The sequence below is a fragment of the Procambarus clarkii genome, chromosome 79, assembly GCF_040958095.1.
Source record: "Procambarus clarkii isolate CNS0578487 chromosome 79, FALCON_Pclarkii_2.0, whole genome shotgun sequence".
Taxonomy (NCBI): domain Eukaryota; kingdom Metazoa; phylum Arthropoda; class Malacostraca; order Decapoda; family Cambaridae; genus Procambarus; species Procambarus clarkii.
This window is the reverse complement of record NC_091228.1, coordinates 16,146,864-16,165,105: the sequence shown is the minus strand read 5'-3', so window position 1 is coordinate 16,165,105 and position 18,242 is coordinate 16,146,864. Positions and strand designations below refer to the sequence as shown.

The following is an 18,242-nucleotide window of genomic DNA, read 5'->3' as shown; positions in this document are numbered from 1 at the left end:
CCAACACCAACACCAGCATCAGCACCAACACCAGCACCAACACCAGCACCAACACCAGCACCAACACCAGCACCAACACCAACACCAACACCAACACCAGCACCAGCACCAACACCAGCACCAACACCAACACCAGCACCAGCACCAGCACCAACACCAGCACCAACACCAACACCAACACCAGCACCAACACCAACACCAACACTAACACCAGCACCAGCACCAGCACCAACACCAGCACCAACACCAACACCAACATCAGCACCAGCACCAACACCAGCACCAACACCAACACCAGCACCAGCACCAGTACCAACACCAGCACCAACACCAGCACCAACACCAGCACCAACACCAACACCAACACCAACACCAACACCAGCACCAGCACCAACACCAGCACCAACACCAACACCAGCACCAGCACCAGCACCAACACCAGCACCAACACCAACAACAACACCAGCACCAACACCAACACCAACACCAACACCAACACCAACACCAGCACCAACACCAACACCAACACCAGCACCAGCACCAACACCAACACCAGCACCAACACCAACACCAACACCAACACCAGCACCAACACCAGCACCAACACCAACACCAACACCAGCACCAACACCAACACCAGCACCAGCACCAACACCAGCACCAACACCAGCACCAACACCAACACCAACACCAGCACCAGCACCACCACCAACACCAACACCAGCACCAACACCAACACCAACACCAACACCAGCACCAACACCAGCACCAACACCAACACCAGCACCAACACCAGCACCAACACCAACACCAGCACCAACACCAGCACCAACACCAACACCAACACCAGCACCAACACCAACACCAGCACCAACACCAGCACCAACACCAGCACCAACACCAACACCAGCACCAACACCAACACCAGCACCAACACCAGCACCAACACCAGCACCATCACCAGCACCATCACCAGCTCCAACACCAACACCAACGCCAGCACCAACACCAGCACCAACACCAACACCAGCACCAACACCAACACCAGCACCAGCACCAACACCAGCACCAACACCAGCACCAACACCAGCACCAACACCAGCACCAACACCAGCACCAACACCAGCACCAACACCAACACCAACACCAGCACCAACACCAGCACCAACACCAGCACCAGCACCAACACCATCATAAGCTCCAACACCAACACCAGCACCAACACCAGCACCAGCACCAACACCAGCACCAACACCAGCACCAACCCCAACACCAACACCAGCACCAACACCAGCACCAACACCAACACCAGCACCAACACCAGCACCAACACCAGCACCAACACCAGCACCAACACCAGCACCAACACCATCATAAGCTCCAACACCAACACCAGCACCAACACCAGCACCAACACCAGCACCAGCACCAGCACCAACACCAACACCAACACCAGCACCAACACCAACACCAACACCAGCACCAACACCAGCACCAACACCAACACCAACACCAACACCAGCACCAACACCAGCACCACCACCAACACCAGCACCAGCACCAACACCAGCACCAACACCAGCACCAACACCAACACCAGCACCAACACCAGCACCAACACCAGCACCAACACCAGCACCAACACCATCATAACTTCAACACTAACACCAACACCAACACCAGCACCAACACCAATACCAGCACCCACACCAACACCAGCATCAACACCAACACAATCATGAGCTCCAACACCAACACCAGCATCAGCACCAGCACCAGCACCAACACTAACACCAGCACCAGCACCAACACCAGCACCAACACCTACACCAACACCAACACCAGCACCAACACCAGCACCAACACCAGCATCAACACCAACACCAGCACCAGCACCAACACCAACACTATCATAAGCTCCAACACCAACACCAGCACCAGCACCAACACCAACACCAACACCAACACCAGCACCAACACCAGCACCAGCACCAACACCAACACCAGCACCAACACCAACACCAACACCAACACCAAAGCGAACACCAGCACCACCAACAACACCATTACCAGTACCAACACCAGCACGAGTTCCAGCACCAACACCAGTACCAACACCAACACCAGTACCAACACCAACACCAGTACCATCACCAGTACCAACACCAGCACCAATACCAACACCAACACTAGTACCAACACCAGTACCAACACCAACACCAGTACCAACACCAGTACCAACATCAACACCAGTACCAACAACAGTACCAACACAAACACCATTACCAACACATACACCAGTACCAACACCAACACCAGTACCAACAACAGTACCAACATAAACACCATTACCAACACATACACCAGTACCAACAACAGTACCAACACATACACCAGTACCAACAGCAAAACCAGTACCAACACCAACACCAGTACCAACTCCAACACAAGTACCAACAGCAACACCAGTACAAACACCAGCACCAGTACCAACACCAACACCAGTACTAACAGCAACACCAGTACCAACACCAGTACTAACACCACCACGAGTACCAACAGCAGTACCACCACCAGCACCAACACCAACACCAGTACCAACACCAACACCTGTACCAACACCAACACCAGTACCAACACCAACACCAGTACAAACACGAACACCTGTACCAACACCAACACCAGTACCAACATCGACACCAGTACCAACACCAGTACCAACACCGACACCAGTACCAACATTAACACCAGAATCAGCACCAGCACCAGTACCAACACCAACACCTGTACCAACACCAACACCAACACCAGTGCCAACACCAACACCAGTACCAACACTAACACTAGTAGCAACACCAGCACCAGTACTAACACCAGTACCAACACCGACACCAGTACCAACACCAGTACCAACACCAACACCACCACCAGCACCAACACCACCACCAGTACCAACACCAGTACCAACACCACCACCAGCACCAACACCAACACCAGTACCAACACCACCACCGGTACCAACACCAGTACCAACACCACCACGAGTACCAACACCAACACCAGTACCAACACTAGCACCAGTGCCAACACCGTCACCAGTACCAACACCGTCACCAGCACCAGTACCAACACCAGCTCCAGTACCAACACCAGCACCAGTACCAACACCAGCACCAGTACCAACACCAGCACCAGTACCAACACCATTACCAGCACCAGTACCAACACCAGCATCAGTACCAACACCAGCACCAGTACCAACACCAGCACCAGTACCAACACCATTACCAACACTAGTACCAACACCAGCACCACTACCAACACCAGCATCAGTACCAACACCAGCACCAGTACCAACACCAACACTAGTACCAACACCAGTACCAACACCAACACCAGCACCAGTAACAATACCAACACCAGTACTAACACCAACACCAGTACCAACACCAACACCAGTACCAACACCAACACCAGTACCAACACCAGTACCAACACCAGTAACAACACCAGCACCAGTACCAGTACCAACACCTGCACCAACACCAACACCAGCACCAGTACCAACACCAACACCATTACCAACACTAGTACCAACACCAGTACCAACACCAGCACCAGTACCAACACCAGCACCAGTACGAGTACCAACATCTGCACCAACACCAGCACCAGCACCAGTACCACCACCAGTAAAAACACCAACACCAGTACCAACACCAACACCAGTACCAACACCAACACCAGTACCAACACCAGCACCAGTACCAACACCAGTACCAACACCACCACGAGTACCAACACCAACACCAGTACCACCACCAGCACCAGTACCAACACCAGCACCAGCACCAACACCAACACCAGTACCAACACCAACACCAGTACCGACCCCAGTACCAACACCAACACCAGAGCCAACACCAACACCTGTACCAACACCAACACCAGTACCAACACCAACACCAGTACCAACATCGACATAAGTACCAACACCAACACCAGTACCAACACCGACACCAGTACCAACATTAACACCAGTATCAGCACCAGCATCAGTACCAACACCAACACCAGTACCAACACCAACACCAGCACTAGTACCAACACCAACACCATTACCAACACCAGTACCAACACCAGCACCAGTAACAACATCAGTACCAACACCAACACCAGCACCAGTACCAATACCAGCACCAGTACCAACACCAACACCAGTACCAATACCAACACCAGTACCAACACCAACACCAGTAAAAACACCAGCACCAACACCTGCACCAACACCAACACCAGCACCAATACCAACACCAGCACCAGTACCAGTACCAACATTTGCACCAACACCAGCATCAGTACCACCACCAGTACCAACACCAACACTAGTACCAACACTAGCACCAGTACCAACACCAGTACCAACACCAACACCAGTACCAGTACCAACACCTGCATCAACACCAACACCAGTACCAACACCTGCACCAACACCAACACCAGTACCAGTACCAACACCTGCATCAACACCAACACCAGTACCAACACCAGCACCAGCACCAGTACCAACACCAGCACCAACACAAGCACCATTACCAGCACTAGCACCAACACCATCACCAGCACCAATACCAACACCATCACCAGCACCAGTACCAACACCAGCACCAACACCAGTACCAACACCAGCACCAGCACCAGTACCAACACTAGCACCAGTACATCCACCAGTAATAAACTGTTACGAACCCGGATCCAGCGTCCGAGCACGGAGCAGTAACGACCGCGCCATCTGTGGGTCAGCTCCCGAAACCCCTGCCAAACGGACGACGACACCTGGTGAGGAGGGCGAATACCGGCCACAAGGGCCAGTTTCCAGTCCTGTGCAGCTCACAACACAGCCGCTCCTGACCTCTGGTGAGGTGGTGCTCCGACGACAGCGCCATCTATGGACTGGATACGTCACGTGTTTGTGCCTGAGCCCGTAAGTGAGGTGTTTTAGTGTGTCCCAGTTATTGATGACGTGTCTGCTTACAGAGTCGACCTGGGACTGCTGTGATGGGAGTTGAGTCAGTCTACCCGAGGCAGCCGTCTCCATACCTTGTACTTTGCTGCAGCAGTTGTGAAGTCGTCCCCCCGGAAGAACACTGTGGTGTGTTACCCTGCCAGTGGAGTGGCAGTAAAAGGATTACCCGGGACCGACTGTTGGAGACAATCATCCACTGGGGTATTGAGGACAGGAGAGTGATTTGTGGTGTCACACGAGGCTCCTGTCTAGGGCGTTCCCCTTATATCGTTCGTGGAGTGGCCTGACCAGCCTTGCTGATCCGGAACCTGCCAGCAGAACAGCTGGACGTGTGGTTGACGGCCTCCACGGCGGTGCCCCCAGTGGACCTGTGTTTTGGCTGACCTGTGGCCGAGGTAGGCTCAACTTCTCAGAGGATTCGTTGTGAGGCCACGAAAGCACCGAGGACTCAGCACCGAGAGAGTTGAACCAGAGTCTTCAGGAGAAGCCGATTGTGCGATTCTTCAGTATGAAGACAATTCCCTTGTACAGTGTTAATACCCCTCCCCCTTGTGCACTATTTTATATATTATTTATTTAGTGATGGTGAATTATAATCTTAAGTTCTTAACTTTCTTTCCCTTCCCCCTTTAAGTTACTTGCGTCACGGATCACATCCCTTGATAGCCACTACTGGCTTGGGACCGGATATATCTTCCTCTAACAACATCAGAGTAAGAACCCCGTTGCGTCCCGAGAGGGCCGTAACATAATTGGCATCCCCAGCGGGATCCGTCCCCTTGTTAAGTATGTTTGACAGGGGTGGTGAAGTGGCGTAATCCCTGTATATAATTCCCCCTGTGTATGACGATTGTGAAGTCATACGTCCGGTGCGGTGCTCAAGAGTAACTAAGTGCAATATTGTGCAGTGCGGTGCTCGCTGTGACTAAGCGATTAAGTGCAATATTGACGAGTGCGGTGCTCAGTGATTCAGTGCAATATTGTAGAGCGAAGGGTTCGCTGTGATTAAGTGCGATATTGCGTAGTGCGGTGCCCGAAGTGATTACATGCAATATTGGCAAGTGCAGTGTTTGGTGCGATAAAGTGCAATATTGGCGTAGAACAGTGCTCGGTGCGTTAAGTGCTAACGTGTAAGCAGTGTGTTAAGTGCTAAGTGTTCCATCTGTGACAATGGCAGAAAAAGCTACCATCGATGATCTGGACGAGGTTCAGGCTTTTCTGAACAGAGAGGATTGTCTTGCCAGATTAAAATATCTGAGCAAACCAGAGCTTGTACTAGTGAGCGCCTACCTGGAGATCAAGATCCGTGCCAGTGATTCCCGTGTGGAGATCTTGTCCAAGGTTCACCAGCATCTGAAGGCAGAAGAGAAACAGGAAGGCGAGACTCCTAGTACAAAGGAAAGTGCAGACATAGCTTCCACGGAAAGGGAAGATAAGGGCAGTGACGTTGACAGTGATGCAGGTGAGCTTAATATCAGCTTCCTAACAGTCAAAATGCGTGCCCTAGAGATAAATCGCGAGATAGAGTGGAAGAAGTTAGAATTAGAACGAGAATTAAAAGATAAAGAAGTGGAGATGAAAAATAAAGAAATGGAGATGAAAGAAAAGGAATTGGCGATGAGGCGTCTAGAATTAGAAGAGAGACGAGAGAGAGAAGAACGAGAAAGAGAAAGAGAAGAACGAGAGAGAGAAGAGAAACGAGAAAGAGAAGAACGAGAAAGAGAAGAGAGACGAGAGAGAGAAGAACGAGAGCGAGAGCGAGAAAGAGAAGAACGAGACAGACAAGAACGACGAGACAGAGAGGAAAGAGAGAGACAACATGAACTAGAAGTTTTGCGATTAGGTGGTGGTCGGAGGCAAACAACGGACACCAGTAGCTTCGATCCGGTAAGAAACATCAAAATGGTCCCCAAATTCCATGAGAAGGAAGTGTCAAAGTTCTTTGCAGCCTTCAAGAAAGTCGCTGCCTCTTTGGAGTGGCCAAGGAAGAATTGGGTCATCATGATACAGTCAGTCTTGACTGGGAAGGCCCAAATCGCTTACTCCACGTTATCCCTTGACGACTCCGGCGATTATGACAAGGTGAAGAAGGTTGTGCTCATGGCATACCAATTGGTACCTGAGGCATACAGGCAGAAGTTCCGAAACCTGAAAAAGACCTCAGAGCACACGTTCACCGAATTCGCCACGATCAAGGAGCGACTTTTCCAGGAATGGTGTGCCTCTCGGAAGGTGGAGACCAAGGAAGACCTCGAGCAGCTGATTCTGCTAGAGGACTTCAAGGATTGCTTGTCTGGAGACCTGAAGACGTACTTAGAGGAACAGCAGGTAGAGACCTTGAGTGCGGCAGCCACCATGGCTGAAGAGTATATCCTGACGCACAGGCCTTCTGCTAAGTACGTCCCAAGGCACTACCAACGCCGGTTTGATAAACCTCAGGACGAAGAAGAGACTCCCGTCCCACAAAGCGCTAAGAAGACGCCCCCAAGTAGCCCTCGAAGGACTAGTCCTAGCAGTCCGAAACACCGTAGTCCAAGGAGGAATATGGTGTGTTGGACCTGTGGGCAGAAAGGGCATGTAGCTGCTAGGTGCCGAGGCAGAAGAGGTGGCAGCGCACGTAGGGAGGTGATGATGATGAGCTGTGTATTACCACCAGCAGGAAGCCAGTCGACGACGACGCAGGAAGAACCCAGATTGTTTTCCCCTCACACTTCAGGTGGGTATGTATCGAGTGATCATACTGGTAGATCAGTTGTAGTGCTCAGAGATAGTGGAGCAGCCCAGTCCCTGATCGTGAAGAGCTCGTTACCCGAGGGAGTAAGTGTGGACGGGAGACAACAGGTTGTCCTGGTTGGGTTTCCTAGGATGCAGTACATCGCCCCCTTAGTGCCAGTACATCTCGACTCGCCTTACTTCAGCGGCACATGTGTGTTGGCAGTAGTCGATACCCTCCCTGTGGCTGGGATTGACGTGGTACTAGCCAACGACTTGGTATCGGATTGGAGCACCAATCATCCCAAGGTCGTGGACGAGTCAGCCAGAACAGCAAGGTCTGAGGTAACAGGCAATGGTAATGTCCAGGTAAAGACAGACCCGGATTTAAGTGTGTTTAATCATTCCTCTCACCTGCAGATCGACAGTATTCTAGCGGAGACTCCTGATTTTTCTCTCGACAAGGAACATGAGGTTACAATGGCAGAAGTACCTGAGCAAGGAGAGAGGCCTTGTGTGCAAGCACCCACGGATACCGAAGAGTCTGGAGTGAAGGCACCTGTGTACTTGCAGTTTGGCAAAGTACAATGTATGCTGAACAGGCCAGAGATTCCCCAGACGTCGGAGGTATGTGAGATATGTGCAAAGGTACTAGTGCCCTCTTTGGTCCAAACCAGGCTAATGGATGTAGCCGGCTATGGACATTACAGGCTCAGGAAGCTTATCCCTCAGGTAACCAAATGTTTCTTAGCGGTATTTTTGATTCTCGTATGTGCTCTCAGTGAGGACCGGTGGACGACCCGACGAATGATGGCTCCCATGAACATCGTGAAGAGGTCCCAGGGATTAGAGATTTGCACTGCAAGTGTTGCAGTTGAAGAAGGGACCTGGAAGGTGATGGTTGATACAGGAGGTACGACATATGATAATGAGTGACTGTTTCCGGCAGGTTGACACCCCCCGCGTGATAGCTGAGCCTCAATGCAGCGTTATGTGGAACGTTGGTCGACCTGACGGTGGCAGAGCGAATGCCATCTGCGACGTACGAACAGCCCCGTTGGGACTAGGTGTGGACCTAGTAGAGTATGCTGTAAGTACTGACTTCCCCACTGTCGCTGTCACTCTGAATTATCAGACCCCTGTATTCCAGGTTCCTGTCTCCCTGAAGGACTACCGGACCGGCACCAGAAATGCCGTCTGTGTCCAGCCATCATCGGTGCCACGACATAGGGAAGTGTCGAGTCGCCCCAGATCGTGTCTACACCGATCTTTACTTGAGAAATGTTAGATGATGCTCCGGATTAACATCTCGGTGGAGATGTGGAGAAGTACCTCAGGCAGGTCATTGCCTTCTATCTGCAAGTTCCCGTTGTGCTGGAATTGCCCAGTAGGACAGTTCTGTGGACGAGACAGCCTCGCCGTTCCAGTTTTCAGTATAAGTAAGTCCATTTGGAGTTGTGTCGCCATACTAATTTGGTTTGTGTTTCTTTTTATAGAACCCCAAACCAAATTCTTTTTGGTGGGGAGGTGTTACGAACCCGGATCCAGCGTCCGAGCACGGAGCAGTAACGACCGCGCCATCTGTGGGTCAGCTCCCGAAACCCCCGCCAAACGGACGACGACACCAGGTGAGGACGGCGAATACCGGCCACAAGGGCCAGTTTCCAGTCCTGTGCAGCTCACAACACAGCCGCTCCTGACCTCTGGTGAGGTGGTGCTCCGACGACAGCGCCATCTATGGACTGGATACGTCAGGTGTTTGTGCCTGAGCCCGTAAGTGAGGTGTTTTAGTGTGTCCCAGTTATTGATGACGTGTCTGCTTACAGAGTCGACCTGGGACTGCTGTGATGGGAGTTGAGTCAGTCTACCCGAGGCAGCCGTCTCCATACCTTGTACTTTGCTGCAGCAGTTGTGAAGTCGTCCCCCCGGAAGAACACTGTGGTGTGTTACCCTGCCAGTGGAGTGGCAGTAAAAGGATTACCCGGGACCGACTGTTGGAGACGATCATCCACTGGGGTAGTGAGGACATGAGAGTGATTTGTGGTGTCACACGAGGCTCCTGTCTAGGGCGTTCCCCTTATATCGTTCGTGGAGTGGCCTGACCAGCCTTGCTGATCCGGAACCTGCCAGCAGACCAGCTGGACGTGTGGTTGACGGCCTCCACGGCGGTGCCCCCAGTGGACCTGTGTTTTGGCTGACCTGTGGCCGGGGTAGGCTCAACTTCTCAGAGGATTCGTTGTGAGGCCACGAAAGCACCGAGGACTCAGCACCGAGAGAGTTGAACCAGAGTCTTCAGGAGAAGCCGATTGTGCGATTCTTCAGTATGAAGACAATTCCCTTGTACAGTGTTAATACCCCTCCCCCTTGTGCACTATTTTATATATTATTTATTTGGTGATGGTGAATTATAATCTTAAGTTCTTGACTTTCTTTCCCTTCCCCCTTTAAGTTACTTGCGTCACAGATCACATCCCTTGATAGCCACTACTGGCTTGGGACCGGATATATCTTCCTCTAACAACATCAGAGTAAGAACCCCGTTGCGTCCCGAGAGGGCCGTAACACCATCACCAGTTGGATATCACATGACTCACCCGGTATTCTCGTCGGCGACGCTGAAGGAGGACCAAGCTGCCCAGTTTCGCTCATTCCTGATGTTTCCTGCGGCCACCCGGAGGGTTTGAGGTGTATGTTGGGTCAGCTGGTGCAGCGCCTCGTTCCCTGTTGACACACTTTAATGTAGCCTCCATCACTGTTATCATATGGTAATGTAGCCTCCATCACTGTTATCATATGGTAATGTTTACCTCCATCACTGTCAATAGATTGTAACATAGCTTACCTCCGTAACAACATATTTTAATATAGCTTCCCTCCCTGACAACATATTGTAATATAGCTTCCCTCCCTCTCAGCAGATTGTAATATAGCTTCCCTCCCTCTCAGCAGATTGTAATATAGCTTCCCTCCTTGGCAATATATGGTAATATTTGGCTCCATCACTGTCAATAGATTGTAATATAGCTTCCCTCTCTATCAACAGTTGGATAATATTACCTCCATCCTTGTCAACAGATAATATTGCCTCCATCCTTGTCAACATATGGAAATATAAGCCCAGCCCCAGTCAATAGATGAAATATAAGCCCAGCCCCTGTCAACAGATGGAAATATAGGGTCAACCTCTGTCAACAGATGGAAATATAGGCCCAGCCCCTGTCAGCAGATGGAAATCTAGGCCCAGTCCCTGTTAACAGACGAAAATATGGGCCCAGTCCCTGTCAATAGATGGTAATATAGGGCCAACCCCTGTTAACATGTCGTTTGTGTACCTTCTGTCACTCTCAACAGCTGGTAATACTTCTCTCAAACTTCGGGTGTGGCTAAATATTCCTCTCTATCCCCTGTTCTTGCCAGTCTCTATATGGAATATTTCCAAACCGTTCTTCTTCCCACTATTGATACTCGTCCCTCTCTCTCTGGCTTCGTTTTGTTGATGACGTTTTGCTCTATGGCCTGATGACCTTAGTCTTTTCTAGCCTTTCTTCTCCTCTCTTAACAATCTGGCTCCTTCTATTCATTCTAAAGTTGAATGGGAATGTAATTCCATCCTTCCTTTTCTTGACTTTCATGTTCACAGCTCAACCCATCCTCTGGGTCCCATTGTATGTCACATAATGCTCATAGTTCCTAGGCTACTAAAGTTCATAGTATCCTATGGAATATTTACAGTTATTTGCTATCACCAAGCAGCAATCCGACCTCACGTCAAGGTACCACGTGCCATTGTACCCGTTCCGTAGTACTCGTCCCATCGCCGTTGACAACAGAATAGTCAGTTTGCTCAAATTTTACTAACGATTTAATTTTTCCTGTCCCACTTCTAGTGTGACGTTTTCGTACTATTTTCAATACTATTCGAATATCATGCATGGGCTACATCCTATTGAAGGAACGTAGTTTAACTTTGAGAAATCTTGGTAGTTCTCAGTAAATTATAATAATTATTTGATCAATTATTATCTGTAAATATTTCAATTGCCGCCAAGTTATAATATATACAATAAGCTGTGCTCTGTACAAATTGAAGAAAATGTATCGTACATTATACGATCAACATAAACTATTTAAATGCTCTTGTCTGCACAGAAACAATAGATATTATCGCACTTTCCAAAACATGGATGAATGTAGAAAACAGAGAACTATTAGCTAGATATCGGATAAACGGATTTAAACTATTTCACACAGATAGATATATTAGATGAGGAGGGGGAGTAGCCATATCTGTTAGGGAAAATTTGATATATAGTCTCAAAGAGGAAATTAAAATTGAGCCACACACAGAAACTCTTTGGCTAGAATGAAACGAAAAAGATAAAAATCTTTTAATAGAAGTTATATACAGGCCAACAAACTTAGAATAGAAGCATAGCATCGATGGGATGAAATATCTACAGCATCTAGGTCAAACAGTATTTGTGTCATGGCTGACTGTAATTTTAGTGGAATAAACTGGCGTAACAGAACAGGAAATAATGAAGCAAAAGATTTTTTAGAATTAATTGACGATTGCTTCTTTAAGCAACACATTAAGGAACCAATGCGTGAAACTAATATTTTAAACTTTGTGTTAACTAACAGGGAAACGCAAATTATTGACATCGAAATGGATAGTGAGCTAGGGAACAGTAATCACAAAGAAATCAGATTTAGCATAGAATGGAATAGATTTGTAGGAGAAAATTCTGTTAATGTGCAGATTTTCGAAAAGCAGATTTAAATGACTTAGATTTTTTTTGGGTGAAATAGACTAGAAAGTCCTGGGCATGGGTCTGGTCTTGAAGCATGACGTGAACCCAGCGATGAGTGAGTACAAAGAAATTTCGATGTGGATTCAAAATATAACATTTAAAAATATTTTAAGCAAAGCACAGGAAAGTAGTATAACATACAAATTGAATAGATCGAATTATAATGACCAAAAATAGATAACAAAGGATCTGATAAACCTTATAGGTAGAAAGAGAGCTTGGTACAAAAGAATTAAAAGTAGAGAAGTCAGTTTATAACAAGAATTCGTCCAACTGGTTAGAACTGTTAAAAAAGAAATAAGAAGGGCAAAAAGAAATTATGAAGTTCGCATAGCAGGGCAAGCAAAGGCAGATCTTAAATTGTTTTTCAGTTATATCGAACAAAGATTAGGGAAAGGATAGGTCCATTAAAAACTGAGACAGGTCAGATAACTGATAATGACGAAGAGATGAGAATTTTTAATATGTATTTTATCACTGTATTTACTAAAGAGGTTGATTTCAACTGAACAAGTCTATGTGGGTGGGGAAGAGGAAAGGTTAACTAGTTTAGCAGTTACCAGGCTGGATGTTATTAAACAAATAGTGAAACTCAAGCCGAACAAATCCCCAGGGGCCAGACGAAGTGTTTGCCAGAGTTCTTAAAGAATGCAAATGGCAAATGTTAATCTTCTTGTTTGATAAGCAGTTCACTTGAGACAGTTAAGCAAGTCCCAGCTGTGTCTGGTTACAAGTGACAGGATGAACAACCCAGAGGGTTTTCGTCTTATTGGGGAGTATTATACATGCTGCTATGGTGGTGTGTCCAGTCATAGGATGAGTTGCGCTGCCCTATAAACTCGCCCCACGGGGCAAAACTTAAATCACTAATCCATCCGTCCACCCAAACACCCTGCCCGCCTGTAACCCATCCATCCACACACCCCGCCTGCCCACAAGGTCACCAATCGATCCGAAGCCCACCCGCCTGCCTGCCTTACCGGCCGCACATAGCCTGCCCATCCAGCCACCAACCCCGCCTGCCCGCATGCAGTAGCCCATCCATCCACCCACTCCGCCTGGTCACCAGGTCACCAATCTATCCGTCTATCCGCCCACTTGTCTGCCCACCTAAACCATGTGTGTGTGTGTGTGTGTGTGTGTGTGTGTGTGTGTGTGTGTGTGTGTGTGTGTGTGTGTGTGTGTGTGTGTGTGTGTGTGTGTGTGTGTGTGTGTGTGTGTGTGTGTGTGTGTGTGTGTGTGTGTGTGTGTGTGTGTGTGTGTGTGTGTGTGTGTGTGTGTGTGTGTGTGTGTGTGTGTGGTTCTCTAGGGGGACAGCGAGGGCTAAGGTCCCAAAATACTGTCTTAGACATACCCCTTATAGTGCCCAGGATGCTTTCTTTAACAGAGTCTTTGTCTTATACTCCAGACTCGGGCACAACCAGAGTGCCCCAGCCTTACTCACCCTCTAACAACAGGTTGCCATCCCCAACATGCATTCCTAACCTTCTCGCCGTACATCCTTCTTTCTACCATCCTACCTGCCGTTCCACCGCTCTGTCTACCGTACATCCTGCGTTCTGGCCATTTTGCCAGTCTGCCATTCGTCCTGCCAGATTGCTGTCCTCCCAGCCTACCTGCCATCCTTACGGCCTGCCTGCCACTTTGCTGGCCTTCCTACTGGTCTGCCTGCCTGCCGGCCTGCCTGTCAATTGCCGGCTAGCCTGCCTGCCGTCCTGCCGCTTTGTCTGCCATCCAGCTTACAATCTTGCCAGCCTGCCTTCCTGCCGTCAAGTAATCCTGCCTGCCGTCCTGCCAGTGTGCCGTCCTGCAAGCTTCCGTACCATCATGTCAGCCTGCCCGCCATCCTTCTGTCCTGCCTGCCGTCCTGCTGTCTTGCCTGCCGTCCTACTAGCCTTCCTGCCATCAAGTCAACCTGTCTACCATCTTACCTGCCTGTCTGTCTCCCTGCCTTCCAGGCTGCACGCCTTCCTGTCAACCGACTGCCTACTTTCTTATCTTCCTGAATGCCGGCCTTCTTAAATGACAGCCTGCCAACCTTGCTGTTTACCTCTATGACAACCTACTTGCCATTCTGCTTCTCTGCCTGCCTGCCTTCATATCTGAATTCCTTCCTTCCTGCTTTCATTCCTGCGTTTTGCCTTCCTGCCTGCCTTCATCCTTGCCTTGTTGCTTTCCTGCCCTCCCTCCCTTTCTGCCTGCCCCTCTTCCAGACTCTAAGGCTTCTTACCTTCCTGCCTCCCTACCTTCCTGCCTCCCTACCTTCCTGCCTCCCTGCCTTCCTCTCTCCCTACTTTCCTGCCTCCTTACCTTCCTGCTTCCCTATCTTCCTGCCTCCCTGCCTTCCTCTCTCCCTACTTTCCTGCCTCCTTACCTTCCTGCCTCCCTACATTCCTGCCTCCCTACTTCCTGCCTCCTTACCTTCCTGCTTCCCTATCTTCCTGCCTCCCTGCCTTCCTCTCTCCCTACTTTCCTGCCTCCCTACCTTCCTGCCTCCCTACATTCCTGCCTCCCTACTTCCTGCCTCCTTACCTTCCTGCTTCCCTATCTTCCTGCCTCCCTGCCTTCCTCTCTCCCTACTTTCCTGCCTCTCTACCTTCCTGCCTCCCTACCTTCCTGCCTCCCTACCTTCCTGCCTCCCTACCTTCCAGACTCCTACCTTCATGCCTCCATACCTTCTTGCCTCACTACGTTCCTGCCTCCCTACCTTCCTGTCTCCCTACCTTCCTGCCTCCCTACCTTCCAGACTCCTACCTCCATGCCTCCATACCTTCTTGCCTCACTACGTTCCTGCCTCCCTACCTTCCTGCCTCCCTACCTTCCTGCCTCCCTACCTTCCAGACTCCTACCTTCATGCCTCCATACCTTCTTGCCTCACTACGTTCCTGCCTCCCTACCTTCCTGTCTCCCTACCTTCCTGCCTCCCTACCTTCCAGACTCCTACCTCCATGCCTCCATACCTTCTTGCCTCACTACGTTCTTGCCTCCCTACCTTCCTGCCTCCCTACCTTCCAGCCTCCCTATTTTCCTGCCTCCCTGCCTTCCTCCCTCCCTTCCTACCTTCCACCCTCCCTACCTTCCAGACTCCTACCCTCATGCCTCCATACCTTCTTGCCTCCCTACCTTCCTGCCTCCCTACCTTCCTGCCTACCTACTTTCCAGCCTCCCTACCTTCCAGACTCCTACCTCCATGCCTCCATACCTTCTTGCCTCCCTATCTTCCTGCCTACCTACTTTCCAGCCTCCCTACCTTCCAGCCTCTCTATCTTCCTGCTTCCCTACCTTCCTCCCTCCCCCTCTACCTTCCACCCTCCCTACCTTCCACCCTCCCTACCTTCCACCCTCCCTACCTTCCACCCTCCCTACCTTCCTGCTTACATGCCTTCATGCCAGCTTTCTGGAGAGGGCTGCTTGTTCTGCTCAGGCTGTTCTTCATTATTAAGTCTGATGTTTTTTTTGGTCTTGTAGTACATTATGAGTTCAAGTTTTTGGTTATGATCAACTGGGCTTACTCCTCGGATATGAGGTCCTTCATAATGCATTAATCTGTCTTGTATTGAGTGTTCATGATGGATTTATAATATAACGTGACGGGTATACATGTCTGCTGGTGTGGTAGGAGTTGTACCATTTATTTAGGTACTTGGTAATGTAGGTGTTCACTCATTTGTTTATCCATGTGTACTCCGGCTTTGTTTATCAATAGTGCACTCAGGCTTTGTTTATCCATAGAGTACTCAGGCTTTGTTTATCCATAGTGTACTCAGACTTTGTTTATCCATAGTGCACTGGGGCTTGTACACTTCTCTCCAATTCTTTGTAAACTGAGTCGAAGTTTGTGCAGTGGTTGAGAGATCTCCGTGTGAAAAAGTTCATCACACTTGTCTTGTATGGGTAGCGGCACACACTGAGGCCGTCCACACACACACACACACATACACACACACACACAAAAAAAGGGTGACAGACAAGAGGCACTGAACTACAGGCTAGTGTCCTTAACTTGTATACCATGCTAGGTGATGGAGAAGATTGTGAGAAAAAACCTAGTAACACATCTGGAGAGAAGTGACTTCGTGACAACCCATCAACATGGGTTCAGGAAGGGTAAATCTTGCCTTACAGGCTTGATAGAATTCTACGATCAGGTGACAAAGATTAAGCAAGAAAGAGAAGGATGGGCGGACTCCATTTTTTTGGACTGTCGGAAAGCCTTTAACACAGTACCCCATAAAAGGTTGATGCATAAACTGGAGAAACAGGCAGGAGTAACTGGTAGGGCGCTCCAGTGGATAAGGGAGTACCTAAGCAATAGGAAGCAGAGAGTTACAGTGAGGGGTGAGACCTCAGAATGGCGTGAAGTCACCAGTGGAGTCCCACAGGGCTCTGTGCTTGGACCTATCCTGTTTCTGATATACGTAAATGATCTCCCAGAAGGTATAGACTCATTCCTCTCAATGTTTGCTGACGACACCAAAATTATAAAAAGGATTAAGACAGAGGAGGACAGCTTGAGGCTTGAAGAAGACCTGGACAAGCTGCAGGAATGGTCGAGCAAATGGCTGTTAGAGTTTAACCCAAGCAAATGTAATGCAATGAAGATAAGGGTAGGAAGCAGGAGACAAGATACAAGGTATCATTTGGGAGATGAGATACTTCAAGAGTCAGAAAGAGAGAAAGACGTCAAGCCGGCTTCTATCGCTGTATCTATCGATGATTTCTGTGTTGTTACTAGGATTTCTCTGGCGATGGTTTGGTTGTGGGAAGAGAAGGAAGAGAGGGTTGTGGGTTCTCTTCCCACAACCAAATCATCGCCAGAGAAATCCTAGTAAACAACACAGAAATCATCGATAGATACAGCGATAGCAGGCGGCTTGACGTTTGCGAGGCACTACACATTAAGAAGTCAACACCAGCAATCAACAGCCAATTAATGCACAACTATATTCTACCCACCTTAAGACTCCGCTCCAATATAGAAGCATCAAGAAATATGGACCAATAGGCTTTCTACAATCACTTCCATTTCAATACCCATTGTTTTGTGTTCTGTCTTGTGTTGATGAAATTAATACCCTATTAATGCCACCTCTTGTTCTGTCTTGTGTTGATGAAATTAATACCCTATTAATGCCACCTCACCCCATCCACCTCACTCAAATGTAGATATAAACAAAATCGGAGATGTGTAAGTTCTATTCAGTTGTGTATTTGTAAACTAAAGTCTTTGAAAATGTAATAAGTTTTACGAAACGCGCTCAAGTGTCGCGTCAGACTAGAAATAAAAATGAATTTTGGAGAATTGATTTTTGAATTACCTCCAACAGCGAAAAGAAATGTACGAAAGATTGAGAAAATTCGTGTTAGAATTATTAATCTTACTTTTTCGGTCATATTTAATAATATATATATATGTATATATATATATATATATATATATATATATACATATATATATATATATATATATATATATATATATATATATATATATATATATATACATATATATATATATATATATATATATATATATATATATATATATATATATATATATATATATATATATATATATATATATATATGTCGTACCTAATAGCCAGAACGCACTTCTCAGCCTACTATTCAAGGCCCGATTTGCCTAATAAGCCAAGTTTTCATGAATTAATGTTTTTCGTCTACCTAAC

At 48.4% G+C, this 18,242-nt stretch overlaps 1 protein-coding gene across 1 annotated transcript in view; it reads right to left on the bottom strand.

Moving 5' to 3' along the window:
* LOC123764555 (angiopoietin-1) overlaps positions 1–18,242 on the bottom strand; it is a 131,642-nt gene that overhangs the window by 52,488 nt on the left and 60,912 nt on the right. The window contains exon 7 of the mRNA XM_045752539.2: positions 10,333–10,459. Coding sequence (XP_045608495.2) covers positions 10,333–10,459 — 127 coding nt within the window. The remainder of the gene's footprint in view (positions 1–10,332; positions 10,460–18,242) is intronic.